General features: G+C 40.7%; 1 protein-coding gene across 1 annotated transcript in view; it reads left to right on the forward strand.

Annotated features, from left to right (window-relative positions):
- The window catches only part of Fto (FTO alpha-ketoglutarate dependent dioxygenase), a 457526-nt gene that overhangs the window by 149497 nt on the left and 288707 nt on the right, over nucleotides 1-19322 (forward strand). Inside the window, exon 3 of the mRNA XM_017797386.2 lies at nucleotides 4968-5586. Coding sequence (XP_017652875.1) covers nucleotides 4968-5586 — 619 coding nt within the window. The remainder of the gene's footprint in view (nucleotides 1-4967; nucleotides 5587-19322) is intronic.

A 19322-nucleotide genomic window follows, 5' to 3' on the forward strand; every position in this document is an offset into this window, starting at 1 on the left:
CTCCTGTGAATGGGTGTGTTACTCATCTAACACCATGCCTGTCTTCTCTGAATGATGAAATTCTTTCAGAGTATCCCTTGTTAGGAGAGGAAAAGGTAGAATTTGTGTATAGTAGGTTAAAATAAGCAGAAAAAGAAGCCTCATCTCTGGGGAGCCCAGAGTTCTGCATCTTCTGGCCTTTGGTTAGGGTCTGTATATTGGCACATCATAGCTAACATACCTTTCTAAATACTAAACTAAACATATCATTTATGCCCCAGAAGTGTTCATAGATCTCAAGAAGTATAATATGTGACCAGACAACTACTAATATAATTTCATGACTGTATACTCCCTGGAAAAACTTTAACAGGATTAAACAACAACAACAAAAATTACACTAACATATTTGAAAATCTGCCAACAGCTGTTCCAAATTATTATGTGATATCTGATGTTCTGCATGTACCTGTCTGAAATGGAAAGTGAACTCACTCCTCTGACAGAGTGAAGTCAGATTATTTAACGTTGAGCTTTTCTCCAGAGTTACTCCTTGTTCTCCTTAAGGAAAGCTCGTAACAAATGTTCCATAGCTGTTTTGTGTATCAGTATTACTTGGATCATTTTATAAACAGTACAAGAGGATGTTCGGGGCAGGCACTTTCTCTCTTGCATCTTCTTTGAGATCGTGGCAGAATTTGTCAGTTGTCATTAATTGTTCTCATCATGGTAAAATAATTGCCTAGAGTTTAGTATGATAGTTGCAGCATATTCAAACAAGAGCAGAAGTTGTGGTGAGGAGTTTTGATAATTCAGTATCATCAAAAAAAATTTCCTGGCAAATGTAAGCAATGCCATGAAATTTAAAAACAACAGGAAAATAATACTTTCCTTGACTTTTATTTTCTGATTCCAAGCAGTTTACAGTTATTTAGAAAAACTGAAAATCATGTAGATGTCAAAGAAAGAAAATTAAAACTCAGAAGATAGACTTTCAACTTTTGATCACATTTTTCTCCAAGTTCATTTTTTGATATTTATTTCCTTCCTTCCTTCCTTCCTTCCTTCCTTCCTTCCTTCCTTCTTTCCCCCCTTCCTTCCTTCCTCCGTCCCTTCCTTCCTTCCTTCTTTGCTCCCGTCCTTTCTTCCTTCTTTCCTTCCTTCCTTCCTTCCTTCCTCCCCCCCTCCTCCTTTTTTTTTGTCTTACTGAGACAGGGTCTCCCTGTAGCCCCAGCTGGCCTGGGACTCACTACATAGACCAGGCTGGCCTCGAACTCAAAGAGATCCACTTGTGTCTACCTCTCAAATGCTGGAATTAAAGACGTGTACCACCATGCCTGGCTACATTTTTTCTTTCAATGAAGCTGGGATCCTTTTGTCTCACTATCTTGTTAATAATTTTGACTGTTGCTATAGTTTGTTATTAATGATTTTCATCAAACAATGTGAACATCCTAGAGTCCACAGTTGTAGCATTTCTCCTCTGATCCCCTCCTGGACATTTTAGCAGTTTTGAGTTTTTAATTTGTTAGTAGTAACAGTATGATGAATGTTCTAATAATTTTGTTATACTTCTATTTAATTTTTCATGATAAATTCTTAAAAGTAAAGTAACTAGATCAAAAGATAAGAACATATTCACATTATGATAAATGTTGTCCAGTTAAGCAAGATTGTGATAAATTGTGTTCTTAATTATATATTACCATAATAGTTAATTTTACCCTCATGAACAATGGGATTACTATTTCTAAAATTTCCATTTCACAAACTTGATAGTCTGTAATTAAGTATAACTTGATATAAAATGTATTTTATTTTTTAATAGTTTTATTATTTTCATTTTTATGTGTATGAGTGTATTGCCTGCATGTATGTAAGGGCACCCATGTTGTGCAACACCCATGAAGGTCAGAAGAGGGCAGCGGGTCCTCTGGAATTAGAGTTATATACGGTTGTTAGCTGCCATGTGGGAACTGAACCTGGGCCCTCTGTAAGAGCAGCCATCTTTCCAGCACCCAAAATATATTAATTTGTATTTTTTTTGGTTTTAGCGCAGTTAATTTTTTTCGCTATTTTAAGAGTCATTGCTGTTAATATATGTGAATTTTCAGTTGAGTAATATACATATATATATTTATATTTGTAATGACCCCATATTAAGAATATTAATTAATCCTAATTTTTCAATTAAGTTGCAATTTCTTTTCAAAGCTTGAAAGATCATAGAGCTTGATTTTTAAAAATTTCATATGCTTTTAAAACATTCAAATTCATTAATCTTTTAAAAAAGCTTTTTGACAAACTCTGTAATTTGGATACCATAAAATGCATCTTTTAGAATTGTGGAAGTTGATGATCTTTTGGTAGTTTTATAAATATAATGATAATAATTTTAGAATTTCTTTTCAAAGCTTGAAAGATCATAGAGCTTGATTTTTAAAAATTTCATATGCTTTTAAAACATTCAAATTCATTAATCTTTTAAAAAAGCTTTTTGACAAACTCTGTAATTTGGATACCATAAAATGCATCTTTTAGAATTGTGGAAGTTGATGATCTTTTGGTAGTTTTATAAATATAATGATAATAATTTTAGAACATTTCTGGCACCCTGGAATGATCCCTTCCTTTGCATTCTGTTGTCTTTTCTACTGGCAGCCCAGACATTTGCTAATTTGCTTTCTGCTAGTCTTAAAGCTTTTCATTCTTTTTCTCTCCTCCAGCTCCCTTCCCCCCTTTTGTGACAAGGTATGGCTCCAGAATGTTCTCGGCTTATAGGATTGTACTGTTATGCTATCTTCTTGGATGGTGTAGATAAAAAGTATGGCATTGCTGTTTCAGTTCTCCCATTGGGATAAATGGCGTATAGAAACCATACAGAATGGACCCCTGACATTCTCAGTAACAGCCAGTTGTAGTACGCAGCATGACTCTGTTCTTTCCGTGCTAAGTTCATGATCACAGAGCTCCGATAGGCACTCTGAGAAGCAGCACAATCCTACTATGCTTGTTTAGTGAATTCATTTCCTCACATTCAGACTTGAATAATTCAGTTTTCTTCTGCAATACTTCCTCTGGAGTCCTGTGGACCCTCTGTTTTGTGGGCTATAGATAAACCAGAATAGGCTAGGTTGTGCTAAAGTAACTAACAGCTTGCTGCTAAGCATGAGAACCTGAGTTTCGATCCCTGGCGCCTCTGTAGAAAGCCAGGTGCTGCAGTGAGCATCTGTGATCCCAGAGTTCCAGACAGATCCCTGGAGTTCGTTCACAGGCCAGCTAGCATAGCCAATTGGTGTGCTCTAGGTTTAAGGCGCACTTTGTCAGTTGGTTGAGGGAGATACCTGATGTTGACCTCTGTTTTCTGCACACATGTGCAATCAAGTACACATGCACCTACATGTGTACACACTCACATGGATACATACACATACACCCTCCCATACCCACACCCTTCCCTACACACAAAGAGATGAACCCCACAATAGTAGGAGGACAGATGAGTGGGTTGATCTTCCCTGGCTTCTTCTTTAAGGACTCAGACTAAAACTAAGAGGGAATAAATTAGATTAAATTTTTAGCGGGTGTCCTAGTTTGTCTTGTCATTGCTGTGACAAAATACTCTGACCACTACCAACTTGGGGAGGAAAGGGTTTATTTAGCTTACATCTCCCAGGTCACAGTTCATCTGGGAGCCCAAGGTAGGAACTCAGGTCAGGAACCTGGAGGCAGGAGCTGGAGCACAGGCCATGGAGGAATGCTGCTTACTGGCTTGCTCCCCTGGTCTATGTTCAACCTGCTTTCTTATGCAACACAGGCCCACCTGCCCAGGGGTGGCACCACCCACAGTGGGCTGGGCCCTCCCACATCACACAACAATCAAGAAGGTGCCCCATGGACATGGCCACAGGCCAGTCCAATGAAGGCAATTCCCCAATTGAGGCTCCCTCAACCCAGGTGAGTCAAGTTGACACTAAAGCTAACTAGCACAGTGGGTGAATGTAAATCTTTTGCTAATGTTTTAAAAAATAACAACTGTTGAATTATAAAGAGCCAGGGAACTCTGACTGGACACTAATTCATCAAGTGCTGAGGAACCAGAGTGGCGGCTAGAAAGCTAATAGAGTCCTGAGCAGCATCAACAAGCCTGCTTCTGTATGAGCTGAGGGAATTGTCTGAAATACTCTCTTCTGGTGACACTAGTACCATTATTATACCTTCCATCCACCTACCCATTTAACATTTACTGAGGATATTCTGGGCACTAGTATTATAGTCTTGAATAAAATTATCATGACTCTTGTGTTCATAGAAGTTAGTATCTGGCTTCCAAAGAGGTAGTTTTTTTCAGGTCCAAGTATTGGAGCAGAGTTACTGAAGGCAGTTTGCTATTGCTTTGAAGTCTCATAGTTAAAAGGACATACCCTCTGGGGGCAGCTGGACTCTGTAGTTCAGAGCATTCAAATTCCAGCACTGATATTTACCAGTTGTGTGACTTAAACTGTCTTGATGCTTCAGGGTTGTTATCTGTAAACTGGAAACAATACTATGTGTAAAGCACTGAGAGATTAACTAATGCATATGGATCAGAACAACATCTGGTGTGGAGTACACACTTAAAAATAATACACAACAGCACTTCATGAATCAAGTCATATTCTCTGTAAAGTCAAAGGCTGGAAGAGAGATTGAAAGTGGGAAGTAGACACACAGGAAGCCTGGGAGTCCAAAGACTAAATTGTTCATATTTTCTGTTTATATTAAAGATTATGAATAATTGGAGCTGCAACTTGCCAGTCCTCACTGGAGAGCTTTACATCATTTGTTTTGTTAAGTCTTCTCTTTCAGACTAGTGAGATAGGAATCCAGTTTGGAAATCCATGAGGTGGTCCCCCCCTCCCCCAGCACTCTTCAAATGAGAGCATTCCTTTGGGAATAATAAATTGATAGCTGTCCATAACCACTTTTCCCCTTTGATTTTGTTTTAGTGGCAGCTGAAATATCCTAAATTGGTTCTCCGAGAAGCCGGCAGTGTGTCTGAGGAGCTGCATAAAGAGGTACCAGAAGCCTTCCTCACACTGCACAAGCATGGTTGCTTATTTCGGGACCTGGTTAGGATCCAAGGCAAAGATGTGCTCACACCAGTATCTCGCATCCTTATCGGGAACCCGGGCTGCACCTACAAGTACCTGAACACCAGGCTCTTCACAGTGCCCTGGCCAGTGAAGGGCTCCACCGTAAATTACACAGAAGCTGAGATAGCTGCTGCATGTCAGACCTTCCTCAAGCTCAATGACTATCTGCAGGTTGAAACCATCCAGGCGTTGGAAGAACTTGCTGTCAAAGAGAAGGAAAATGAAGATGAAGTGCCATTGTGCATGGCCGAGTTCCCCAGGGTTGGCATGGGGTCATCCTGTGATGATGAAGTGGACATTAAGAGCAGAGCAGCTTACAACGTGACTTTGCTCAATTTCATGGATCCTCAGAAAATGCCATACCTCAAAGAGGAGCCTTATTTTGGCATGGGAAAGATGGCAGTGAGCTGGCACCATGATGAAAACCTGGTGGACAGGTCAGCAGTGGCAGTGTACAGCTATAGCTGCGAAGGTACAGTCTGCTCTGGGGATAAGCATCCCTGATGGCAGTGTGACCAGGGTAGTTCAGGCTCTGAATCACATGTACATGTGTTTTGATGTTGGGTGTCCTTTCCTTTTCAAGCCGGTCTCACCTGTGCATCTGCAGAGCACCCCCTTCCCAGCTGATGCTGCTCTCTGACTCAGTGTTACTCTGTGCTCAGAATATTTCTGCACGTAAGCACTACTGTCATTTTGTCTGCCCCTTGCCCAGGAGAGCAGCATCTTAGATTTATACAGCCAGTTGCTGTTCTCTAGACGGTAGACTGTACCGTCGCTACAATTAACTTGCTGAGAAAGAGCAGGGAAAACAGAAATCTGTCAAATCTTCCTAGGTTCTCACAGGTGCACATTCTTGCCTTGCCAAAATGCTTTATTATGGTTGACATCATTATCTCAGTGGTCGTGATTTGTCAAGTATGGACTTGTTCTTGGCTTCGTATCATTTTTACTAGCATTCCTCCTTGCCAGAAGTAGTTAAGTGACTTTTGTAAGCACACATTCCAGCTGTCTTGTCTTTTCTGAGATCTTGACGCCCTGGAGCAGAGAACTGTAGGTGGCCACTTGATGGCCTACTAACTTTTTCTTCCATTCTATTTCTGTGTGTGTAGGGTCCCCAGAGTTTCTTAGAACAGGATTTTTTTTTTTTTTTTTTAAGTGCTTAAGTGTATGGACAGCATGATTGCTGCTTTCTTTTTTCCTTGGTTATTGGACAAAGGAACACAAGTTCAAGTCTTAGCCCTTCTGTCTGTCCTATTGAAAGGTGTTTGCAAATCCAGAGTTCTAGCAGTCCTTTGAGAGAATGAACTGGAACTTTTGAGGTCATTGTTTTCTAACAACTCCAGTTGTTTTATTAAATTTTGTTGTTGTTATTTTTTGTTTACTGAAATGATTATTTTGGAAAAGAGATTTAAGTGTTAAAACAAAATCTCATGGTATTTTTAACTATCTTCATTTTTCCAGTCTGAAAAATTTCCCCAGGACAACTATTATCGTTTCAAAATTTACCTCAGATTTTCAGTCCAAAAGAAGGAACTAGTGCAGTGGTTAGAAGTTTGACTAATTTCCCTGGCACCTTGAATAAGTGACTCTGCCTAAGAATGCCTTGAAGGAATTAAGTGCTGTCCCAATGGGAGGAACTGATCCTCTGATCTCCAATACCACCCTCCTGGGGGATTTGAGAACACTTGCATCCCAGAACCCCTACATGGGGGAACAATGGAGTTTGTTAGTTCTTTCTGAGGAGGCAGCTCTGGAAACTGCACCCTGCATGTGATAGCACAGCAGCCACAAAGCTGCCTTTGTGCTCCCACTTCATCTCAGTCTGCAGCGCCATTGTGCTGTTGTAGTCCTCCTGGCTGCGTCATCATATAGGTTGGAATCTAGAATATCTTCCAGAAAGGAATTAAAAAGTTTGACAAATAGTTTCTATGGTTGGGAGTAGTTAAGACTGGTAAAGTATACAAAAAAAATTATACTTATAGGAATGTTGGGCCTGCAAGATGGCTCAACGGGTGAAGGTGCTTGTCACCAAGCCTGCTGACCTGAGTTTGATCCCTTGGACCCATGTGGTCAAAGGAGAGAACAGACCCCTACAAGAACAGACCCCTCGGACCTTCACACATGCTGTAGTGCACATGCACAGCCCCCCATGCACACAAAATAAATGATAAAAATGTAACAAAAGGTTTTTAAAGAAATGTTTATATTTACAATTATTACCTGGAAGAGGGAACTGCAGAACTCCAGTCTGTAAGAGCAGAGCACAACACTGTCTCTCTCAACCCCCAAGATGCCTAGAGCTCTACCAAATAATGGTGCCAGTACATGGGGGTTCTTCACTGAGCACTTGCTGTGGGCCAGGTACTGTAAGCACTTCACATGTTTTACCCAATTTCATCTTTTTCATAATACCCAGTGAATGAAGTAGTGATGTGGTACAGTCATGCTCCATGTCAAGATGTTTTGACCAGTGGGCACATTTATGATGGTAGCTCTGTAAGACTGTAAAGGTCCTGAAAATGTTTTGTTATCTAGTGACTTTGTAATGTCATAGCACAACGAATTACTAATGTGTTTGTGGAAATGCTTGTGGAAAAAAACAATGATGCTGTGCACCTTGCAAGAATAGAATGACCAGTTCTGTGTGTAATTCTTGGTCATGATCATAAATGACTATATGGTGTATGTATTTACTAGGTTATGCTTTGTATTGCTGTTTTAGGAAATACTTCTTTTACTGCTTAAAAAGGAAGGTTACTGTAAAACACTGTTCTGTGTTACACGGGTAGCAGTGGCTTCATTCACCGCATATTTACTCTGTCTCAAGTGTATCAGGAGGCCACATGAAGAAATCCACCTGTACTAAGCTTGGCTGATTTCACTTGGTGGTGTCTCCACAGCTATCAAATTTCCTAAGGACACATCTATCATGACACATTTCCACTGTTAAGGGATGCATAACTGAACTGCTGTTGTCCTCATTGAACAGGTTCAGAAATGGACACACCTGTTCATTGTTATGCAGCTAGGAGTCAGCAAAGCAAGAACTCAAACCCAGACCTCTTGGCTATGCAGTGTTCATTCCTAGAGCTATGTGCCTTAGGAGGCTGCATTCTTCTATCTTAACAGTATAGCTGCTTTAGGAATTTGGGATTCATAAAGTCTTCAGTTTCTAGAAAGGTTAAGGGAATACTCTGCTTGCCTTCCTTCCAGGTGCTGACACCTTCCCTTTTCCCTACATCTGGGCTTCTCTGTGTTTGCCTTTCCAGCACCATACCCTCAGGGGACTGGAATGGAGTGGATGAGGGTATTTTGTGAGGTGGAGTCCGTTTCTATCTTCTCTGTGTCTCTGTTTGTGTGGTTTGGGGGTCAGTAGCACAAGCCAAGTGCCTTGAAATATCAGGCAGTATCAAGGCACTATTGCCTTGAAATATTTCTTGCAAGGGACAAGTGACATGTTCAGTTCTCTGTCCTCTTTAAAATCCTTCTAGAACTATGGTAAAGGTGGATTTGAGGAGAGCCTTTAAGTCCAGCTTGGGATTGAGTAGGGTTAGAGAGATTTCAGAATGTAGAAACTTTAGCGACTTGTCTGTTTCCATGTCCTTTAAAGTGTTAATTGTTAAAGGGTGCTCTCAACTGCTCTTGAGAGTACTGGGACCCAAGGATGCATCAGATGTTCTTCTTGTCTTAAATACTGGTTGAGGTTAGCTGTACCCTTGTGATTGTGACTAGGAAGTGACAACACTTTGGACATGGAAGTCTCTTGGAATCACTTTGTCCCAGCCTCTGCGGGGAGGCAGGAAACAGCTTGCCCAGGGTCACATAGTTACTTAGCAAGGAGAAGGGATGCCAGTTGAAGAGAGCAGCTTACCAATGAAGGGGTTCTGAAGTGTGCTGGGAGTTCAGATCTAAAGTGATTACTTTCTGCTGAAATTAAATTCATTGAAGCTTAAGATCTTTCAGGACTTGCTCTCAGTACCTTTTCCCAGGGAAGTCTTCCTGTAGGTTTATAATGAGCTGATCGTTGTTCTTTGGTTTATTTTCTTGAGTAGAAGCCATTGAGAAGTAATTTGTATAGGATATGTGTAATTATATTCCAAATTCATTGGCTTTCACATGCATTTCTAGTTAATAGATATCTCCAGAAGGAAGATTGAAGTGGTACAATTTTTAATCAGGAATGGCTTCAGGGAGCCGTATGTAAATAGGCAGAGTATTTGATTTTCCTATTCCAGCTTTGCTGGCAATTGCTTGTTACTCCTAGCTGTGAAAACGAGTTTTAGGAGGAAAGGCATTAAAACCCATTGTTTAATATTGTCCAACACCTTGTTCTTTTACTGGAACACCTTCAAAGACATCACTTAGACATTAACTATTGGCTATGTGTGTGTGCGTGTGTGTGCCTGTGCATGTGTGTGCATGTGTGTATTTTACATGCACATGAAAGTGTTGATGTGCGTGTCTGTGCATGTGAATACAGAGGCTAGAGCAGGACGTTGAATGTCTTCTTCCATCACTTCCCCCCGTTATTGCCTTGAGACAAGGTCTGTCAGTGAACTGGAAGCTTGCCATCTGTCTCTGCTCCCCAGTGCTGGGATGATAAGCTTGTTTACATGGTTGCTGGGAGTTCAAACTGGGGTCCTCATGCCTGCAACGAGTGCCATCTTCCCATTCCCTGGGTACCATTTTTGTTTCTTTGTTCGGAAGGAACCATTCCCGTCACATTGTTTTCATAGGAAAGTAGTTATTGTTTGTTTTGTTTTGAGACAAGGTCTCTGTGGCTGGTCTGAACCTCACTAAATAGATCATGCTGGCCTTGAATTTTCAGAGATTCACCTGTCTCTGCCTCCTGAGCTGGAATTAAAGGTGCCCAGTCTAAAAAGCAATGCTTACAGTAATTTTTTAAAAATTATTTTTATTTTATGTGTGTGTGTGTATTGCCTGCATGTAGGTAAGTGCACCCGTGTTGTGCAGTGCCCACGGAAGACAGAAGAGGCTGTCGGATTCCCTGGAACTGGAGTTATGGACAGTTGTTAGCTGTCATGTGGGTGCTGGGATTCGAACCTGGGTCTTCTGTAAGAACAACCAGTGTTCTTAATCGCTGAGCCATCTCTCCAGCCCCCAATGCTTACAATTTTAACTAGTGCTCAATGTAATGGAGTCTCTCCATTATTTTCTGACTATGCCATGAAGTGACAAGGAGGCTCACAAAAAGAAGAAAGGCACACATTCCTGTCAGATGTGTGGTAGTCTAGAAAGTAAGGACTCTGCATTATTTCCTTAGGATTGCCATTCTAGTCTCTGATTTGGAAAAAGAAACCAGTGGCCCTACATTCTGTAGTTCATCATTAAGGCTATGGAAAACTAGATTGCAGTTGCAGAGAGGGGGTATGGGCATTATTTTTAAAAATGTTGTATCTCTTGACTTCAGCACCTAGGATCTCTAAGGTCTCAAAACCAATTTGAACTATGTTTGGGTTTTTTTCTATTATGTCATCTCTCGTCAGTTACTTTTGAAGTTGTACTGTTCAGTAAAATTCATTTAGTTCTATAAACTTTTGTTTTGTTGGGCTTTGTTTTTCACCACCTAGGAAATATTATGTGTTCACTTAACAATCAGCATACAATATACTATTTGCCATGCACTCCTTCTAGAGGCTGAGCATGTAAGACTGACAAAACAGACAGAAGTCTTTGTTAAGCTTACAGTTGAGCAAGAATAGAAAATATATCAGTAGGTTATTGTATACTGAGAGTGAGAGTTAGGCTTGCAGCTCTAAATCAGAAAGCCATGCCAGGCCTGATTCAGAAGGCAACATCTGAAGGAAGGAGTCACTTGGAAATTTACAGGGAGAGCAGCCTAGTAAGGAGAATGGAGTGCAAATGGACTTCCATGGAATGTGACCGGGTGTTTCAGAAGCAGCAGTGTGGATGGAATGGAGTCAGAACTGAGGGAACATCCAGAAGTGAAAACAACAGCAAGGGTGTGGAGCACAGAAGGTAGGCCTTTCATATTCACCATCCAAAGCTGAAGCTTGCGTGAGATGTGGAGCCATGGAGTGTTTTGATAAGAAGAGAAGCAGTGCTGGGAACAGGAGAGTTGAAACAGGTTGTCACTAGAGCAGGCAGAGGTGGCAAGACATGAGTCAGTAAAGTCCTCATGTGCCAGGGATGAAGGATGATTCGTCTTTCATTAGTCAAGAGAAGGACAAGCCAAGAAGGATGTGGAATTTTCTCTCAGAAGTTTAGTCAGGTATAACTGGCATGCAGTAATCTGCAGATATTGTTAAGCTCTAACACACTGAAAGCATTACCACAACCCTCCCCCTCCAGGAGTGTCTTTGGGCTCTCAGCAAGGCCTTGTTCCTGTCCTCAGGCATCCACTGATCTGCTTTCCATCACTAGATTAGCTGGCATTTTCTAAAGTTTGACACAAGTGGAATTATATATCTGCTCTATTTTTTGGGTCTGGCTTCTTTCACTTACCATAATTATTTTAGGTTTACTTATATTCTTGTATTATTAGTTCAATCCCCCTTTACTGTCTTTCCTATATGGTACAATATATACATTTGAAGTCATTTTAAGTGTGCCGTTTAGTGGCATTAAGCGCATTCATGTTGTTAAACGTTCATCACCACTATCCATCTTCAGAACTTCATCATTCCACACTAAGCTTCTCATGGAATAATGATCTCCTAATCTCCCTTCCCTCACCCCCTCACCACTCTTCTACTGTCTGCTTTTGTAGATTTGACTACTCTAGGTGCCTTGTATAAGTAAAATCATATTTTGTCCTTTTGTGTCTGACATTTTATTGAATATACTTCCTCAAGGTTTGTCTATGTTAAAGTATGTATCAGAATTCCATTCCTCTTTATGCCTGAATAGCATTCCACCGTGTGTGTGTGTGTGTGTGTGTATACACACACACACACACACACAATCACTGTCCTAGTTAATTCTTTTTTAAAAACATTTTTTATTATTTTATGTGTATGAGTGCACCTGTCTCATAAACATGTCTGTGTGTGTGTAAGTGCACTGCTATCATGCAGTGCCCACAGAGGTCAGAAGTGGGTGTCAGATCCCCTGGAACTGGAGAAATGGACAGTTGTTAGCTGTGATATGGGTGCTGGGAATCAAACTTGGATCCTCTGCGAGAGCAGTCAGTAATTTTGCCTGTGCTGAGCCATTTATCAGCCTCTGTCGTGGTTAATTCTTTTTCTTTTTTTTTTTTCTTTTTTTTTTAATTGCCTTGATCAGACTGGCCTGTGGGCATGTCTGTGGGATTTTTTCTTGATTATTCGTTGATGTAGGAGGGCCTAGTCAACTGGGCCTCACAGTTTAGGAGGGTGCAGTTGTCATGAAGAGGGAGGGATGGCAGCAAGAGCATGAGGCTTCTTGCTTCTATCTGAGCAGGTCAGGAAGCAGAGCCAGGACAGGAAGTGGAGCCTGACCATAAACATCAAGACTCACCCCTAGTGACCTGCTTTCTCCAAGGAGGCTGCACCTCCTAAAGATTCCACAACCTCCTACAAGGGTACCCCCAGCTAGAGAGGAAGTGTTTAACATGAACTTATGGGGACATTTCACATTCAAGCCACAACAGAGTACTTTATATATCCTAGACATTAGTCCCATATCAAATACGTGATTTTTCAATATTTTCTCCAAGTTAACCTCAATTTTTAATGATGTCTTGCTGCAATGAGCCAAGGAGAAGTAGGCAAGTTGGAGTGGAAAGACTTCACTCTCCGAGACATTAATTGGACATTTGAATTCTGTTCTACTGATTGACAATAATTTGTATTAATTAACTGTGGGACTTTTGCTGAGTTGCTTGAATTCCTTGAATTGCCTTTCATTTGTGCAACCCTGCTAAGAGCAGCAGGTACCTCAAGATTGTGTGGACTGGAAACACCGGAAGCACTGGGAACATAGCATAGTGCTTAGACCACAGCAGCTGGTAACTGTTAGTCATGTTAACTTTTATTAAATTATTCCATTCATACAATTTTTAAAGTCAAATATTTCTATAAGGTTTGTTAAGAGAAAACAGCCATTGTCTGCACCTTTTTCCTGCTATTCTCATTGCCCTGCCAGGAGTCATTTCTGCCCCTTTCTTTCAATGTGCTGTGCGTGTACTGTCAGTGTTGTCTGTTGGTTTCCTGATTTGGAAGATGAGGATTCAACTTGTTCTCACTTTTCCTCTCTGTCCACACATTCACACTCTTATAAATGCCCTGTGCTCTGTTTGAGATGTTATTCCGGTACTCAAACTTATCCAGTTTTTGTGTCCATGAAAATGCTTTTTGGAGCTTAAAACGATTTGTGGTGAGCTTCTCTTTCAACTTTTAAATTTTTCCTGTGTTACTAGTTTCGCTTTTTCTGTGTTTGCATAGTTTCTTACATACTTGTGGTCAGTTAAATCCCACACGCGTGCATCCCACCAGCTGCCTAGATCCTCTGGATGGGCTTTTCAGTCACTGTCACATCCTTGGAGTGACATCTTCCAGCCCTCTGTACCTGCTGGTGGCTGGCCTCCTGTGATGTCTGCATCATAATCCCGAGGATTCTTTTTACCTTTCTCTTTTGTTGACTCTTTGGATTCCTGCATTCATGCCTCTCTAGCTTTGCTTCTTAGCTTTGGTGGAATATGTCCTCCAAACACTCTAGAGAAAAAGTTCTTAGGGTGTAATTGAATTGTGTGTGTGTGTGTGTGTGTGTGTGTGTGTGTGTGTGTGTGTATTGCCTGCACTGTACACCTGTGTCATGCAATGCCTGAGGAGGAAAGAAGAGGCTGTCGAATCCCCTGGAACTGGAGTTATGGACAGTTGTTAGCTGCCATGTGGGTGCTGGGATTTGAACCCGGGTCTTCTGCAAGAACAGCCAGTGTGCATCTCTCCAGCCCAGTAATCAATTTCTTAAATTATATTTGTTTATTCATTTGTATGTGGGTGAGTGTGTGTGTGGGTGTGCATGTGGCCTGTGTGTAGAGACCAGAGAGTGGCCTACAGGAGTCCATTCTCTTTTTCTCGCTTGTGGGTCCTGAGGATTAAACTATGGTTTTCAGACTTGTGGCAAGTACCCCTACCCAGAGTCATCTCACTGATCCAGGGTGTGAATTTTTGAGACTTTGTCTTAAATTCTTTTTATTCTTCCTTGATATGGAAATCTTGGTATAAATAATTTTTCTTTAGAATTTCTAGAATAGCATGCTATCTTATTTTCTGTTCATATAGAGATTTCTGTCTCTTGTCTTCATCATTTATTGTCATTTTCTGCTGGATCTTTCTCTAATTTTACAAAAGCACAGTGATTTTTTTTTTCACCTTTTAAGTTCTTATTTTCTAGGTCTTTCACTGTAAAAGCATGTGTGCTTTTGTTTCTAAACATTTTCTTGAATTACTTTGTTAATCATTTCTTCCTGTATAATTTTCTCTTCTCTTTGGGATTCATATGAAGGTTGTTGAAATATTTGTTTTTTATATTTCCTTATTTTCAATGTTTTTGAATAATTTTAATCTCTGGGAGATTTCTTTATTCTCCAATTATTGAGGTTTAAGAGAATGATTGACATAATGTTACAACTGTACAGCTTGATGAATAGCCACTAAAAGAATATATCAGTGTAGCTAGCAGCCAGCTTGAGAGGTAAAACGTGCACATCACAGAGTTGTTCCTCTTCCCCAGATGAACACTTCCCAACTTCTGAAAGGCTAAGTTAGTTTGATGTATGTTCGAATTAAATTGGTAAACCTCTTGAAGACATAATATATGTCTTGATTCTTCTTTGTATCAGCATGTAATGAAAAAATGAGTATTTTTTTATGCCCCTCTCCCATGAATCAATATTTGTTGATTGTGAGGAGTTTGTATTATTGAGCTATGTTATGGCCAAGGCCCACAACTTGACTTCTGCAACACAGCCTGTCTTCGGCATTAGGATTCTTTTGAGAGCAGTTTGCTCCTAGGGGGATGAACATGCTTCGTTTAAAAAGTAAGCATGTGTCTTATTGCTAAAACTGGGGCTCTCACAACAATGGTTTGATAGGTTCTCCTTCAGTTCTTGGCTTTTCTTTAGCTCCTGGTTTCTAATGACTGCCCCTGGTTTTCATAGCCTCAGTATGTTGTTTTTACAATAGTAAGAATAAGGGAAATGGAGTCTTGCCTGTGGCTTTGAACCTGGATAAAGCTTTAACCGGATATTGGATGGACAAATAAGCCCTGTCTATTGGTCCACCCGGTCTGGTTCTGGTCTTTGATCCTTTGTGTGCCTTCTGAGTTTGGCCAAGGCTTTGCAGCCTCTATTGTTACCAGCTGGGATTTGGAGACTGTATGTTGAGAGGTGCCTCTTCTTCCTTTCCTTATTTCATATTTTATTTCAGATAATGTGATTTTGAAGATTTAGCCAAGGGCTCCCAAAGCAAATTTTCCCTCCGTTTTCTACTTTCACTTTTCCCCCTAAATCCATGAAGCATAATGTAATGAGTTTCTCCTATGTATGTGAATATTTTTATCTTAAACTTTTTTTTTCCAAGTGCTTAATCTGAAAGCTGACAGAACCAGGCAGCATGTTGAAGGGCTTTAGATTTTTCCATAAAGAGTTTCAGTATTTTGCCTGAAATCCCAGAAAACTTATAATTAATTTTACAGTTTATCTCTGTCAAGGGACTTCATTTGTCCTGAATTATTTTTTTCAAGTAAAGAATAGTTTCTTGTTATAGATTCTGAGCTGGGATTGATTAGGGTCTTTCCCCCACCTCTTCAAACTTTTCAAAATCCTCCATTTCTTCAGCTCATTCATTCATTCCTCAGTGGCTGAGAAAGGAGTATACTCCCAGGCAGTGAAGGCTTTTCTGGGTTTTGGGAGTCTGGCTGGGAGGCGTGCCCTTGGCTAGCCTTACTTTCCTAGGGGTGTGTTCCTCCTGTGGTGTTGCCTGAAGGCTCTGACTTATGCATTACCTATTTGCCATTCCTTTAGGAACCTATCTGGAAAATGTATTCCAGGTCTGCACAGAGAGGTGTGTGTCCATGGGGGTTGTTCCAGAAAACAGGTCTGACTTAGGAGGAAGTCTTTGGTGTCTGTCACTCCTTCTGTAGAAGACTCCATGTCATGCTTTATAAAACCCTCTGTGTCCTGGTCTCTGTCCACCTTCTCCAGCTCTGCCCCTTACCAGTCCATATTGTTGATGTGATACTTGCAATCCAGAATTGGTGGTGTTCTTTTTTTAAAAATTTTTTAAATTATTATTTTTTAAATTTTTTATGTGTATGCATGTATTGCCTGCATGTAGGTAAGTGCACCCATGTCGTGCAATGCCCAAGGAGGACAAAAGAGGCTGTTGAATCCCCTGGAACTGGAGTTCTGGATGGTTGTTAGCTGCCATGTGGGTGCTGGGATTTGAATCTGGGTCTTCTGCAAGAACCGCCAGTGTTCTTAATTGCCATCTCTCCAGCCCCTGGTGGTGGTCTTATACACACCGTGCTGTTGTCCTCCTTGGGTATGGGTGTGCTCATCACAATCTCTGACCTTTGCTTTTCTCTTTGTCTCACTTCAGACCCTGGAATACCATAGGTTAGTACTAGCCAGGTAAGACATCATTGATCTTCCTCTACCAGCTGACCATCTTTAACTCTGTTTTTTCTGACTAAAAATCTGTGACATTGGGCTGAGGATATGTGTCAACCATAGAGCACTTGCCTAACATGCACAAGGTCCTAGGTTTAGTATCCCCCTGTGACACAGATAAAAAGGGACCTCTGGGTGTGAGGTCAAGGCAATGTACAAAATAATTATACAGATGGGAACATTGAACTCTGAGCTGTTGACTGAGGAAATAGGGAGCATCAGCTCAGAAACGGACTTAGTTTTTAATTTGTGGTGCTGATGATGACTATATAGTTAGTTATGAAGGAAATTATTGGAGGACAATGTTAGTTACGTGTGTTTTTAAATTGGTACGTATCTGTGCTATATTTTGATGTGCATTGTAATCTCCACCATCACACTGAGGCTTCTGGCTTTGTTTCCTGCATTGCATTAATTACATATAACTTTAAAAATGTAAACAAAATATTTGGCGGCATTTATCCCTAATTAGATGGAATCATTTTTGCCATCAAACCACTGAGGATTAATTAAAAAAAAAATCAAACTAGTTAATATGGGGGTGAAGTTTGGGGCATTTGGAACTTGATCTGTAAACTTATGTTCTTTTGAATTTGCCCCATCCTTTGCTTCTTTGACAGTGTGGTTTGTGGGAACAGGGAATGTACCAAATATACCTAGACACTTAAAACCCTTCCAGTTTTACTGAGGCTTAAAGGCAAGTAGGAACCCATTGTTTCTGCCTGTTTCCAAAATAGCATGGGGCAAGAGTAATCAGTTGTAGTTGCTGTAGATAATTACAAGTTGATTTCACTGAGAAAGTGAGCAACACTACACTTAAGCAATAAAAAATGTATCACACATGCCCTGTGCAGCCCAAGGGGGAAAGAACCCTCAACAAACATCATTTTAATGAGCTCATTTCAGAGGTGCTGGATTTATGGGAGGCACCAGGAAGCACTGATTACAATTGCTGCCCCTGACTATCCTTCAGGACTTTTATTGGTGCCAGATTGAGACCTGTGCCAGGATGAAAATCAGAAGGGAAGGTAGTCAGCTGACCCATTAGCCAGTAGCTTACCTTTTCCTGGGATGAATACGGAATACACAGCCTGAAAACCATTGTCTTTGTAGTTTAAAAGTAATTTCTCTTTAAATACGTCATACCTGACCTGAACTAGAAAGGGACACATGAACAACCCTCTAAACTCTATTTTGTGTGTGTGCACTCGCTCACTGTTTGCTGTGTCTGTTGCCATTAGAGCCCACTGGGATGAAGCATCTTGTAGCCTTGAAGTATCACAAATGTAAACACAGCATTTCTTACATTAGTCTTCTTTTGCTCAGGATCTGACTATCAACTGATTTAGCTTTAATTACATTATTATGCTGGATGCTATTAGTCATGTTACATTATTAGGTATTAGTCATATTAGCTCATTGTTATTTTGTGTAGTCTCTGCTTCTTCAGTATTTGTCATAGATATCTCTGCCAAATCACAAGTATCAAGAGTCCATAGAAGGGATTGGCAAATAACTGTTTAGTGTTTGGTAGGTCTTGTGGTCTGAGTCTTCCCAGGCCATCTTGCTGTAGGTGTGAAAACAGCCTTGGGTGCTATGTAAATGCCTGGGTTCTAGTTAAACTTCATTTACAAAGCAGGGCAGAGGGACTAGTTTGCTGGTGGGCTCCTTCATGCTCTGTTCTCCACTCCAGAGCAAGGTTCACAGACTTTGCTCTAAGGTCCAGGAAGGTATCACAGACCAGTGAAATGAGTCGCTGCCTGGAGGCCCTGGCTAGTAGAGAAGACCTGCCCACGTAAGAGTGTAAGAACGGCAACTTACTTCTTAGCCATGTTCTTGGCTCAAGATACAGGATTTTACAATTCAAGAATAGTTGAAATTTTGATTTTCATGCAGAGTACTTTTATCAGTTGCCAACTAAGATTTGTTAAGGAAATACAGGTGAAGCTATATGCCTTTTGAGTTCTTCTCAGGTTCACTAACTCTTTGCTAGCAAACGCCAATATTTTCAAGTGTAACTGCATTATGCAATGAAGAACTATCTGAAGAGTGCGTTAGTCACGGACAGCATTCTCCAGCACTGGTGCTGCCAGTGGCCTTGTGTTGCTGTGATGAGGCCTGCAACTCATTCCATCATTCTTGCCCCCTGAGTTTCCAGAAAGTTTCCAAATCCTTCTTAGACAGGTTTTGAAAAAGCCAAAACTAGTAAAGCAACCATGTTCAATATGTAATGTTTTCTTTTTATTACCTTTGTTTTAGAAGAATCACTAAAAAATTTTTTTTAATTAACTTGGAAAATGGCTTTGAACTTCTTACAGTGGTATTCTTGAAATCTAATCACAAGATCCTTTTAACTAAATACTTGAGAAATGTGTTGCAGCAGCTGGGTTGTAGTCCTTGTATTTCCAACACTTAGGGGGCTGAGGCAGGAAGATTGCTGAGAATTTTAGGCAAGCCTGGGCTTCAGTAGTGAAACCCTGCCTCAAAAAGAAGAAGAGAAAGGGGAAGGAGAGGAGGAGAGGGAGAGAGAGAGGAAAAGAGGAAAGAAATGTTTGTAAACATATTGGAAAGAA

The sequence above is a fragment of the Nannospalax galili genome, unplaced genomic scaffold (assembly GCF_000622305.1).
Source record: "Nannospalax galili isolate Female #2095 unplaced genomic scaffold, S.galili_v1.0 scaffold274, whole genome shotgun sequence".
Classification (NCBI taxonomy): domain Eukaryota; kingdom Metazoa; phylum Chordata; class Mammalia; order Rodentia; family Spalacidae; genus Nannospalax; species Nannospalax galili.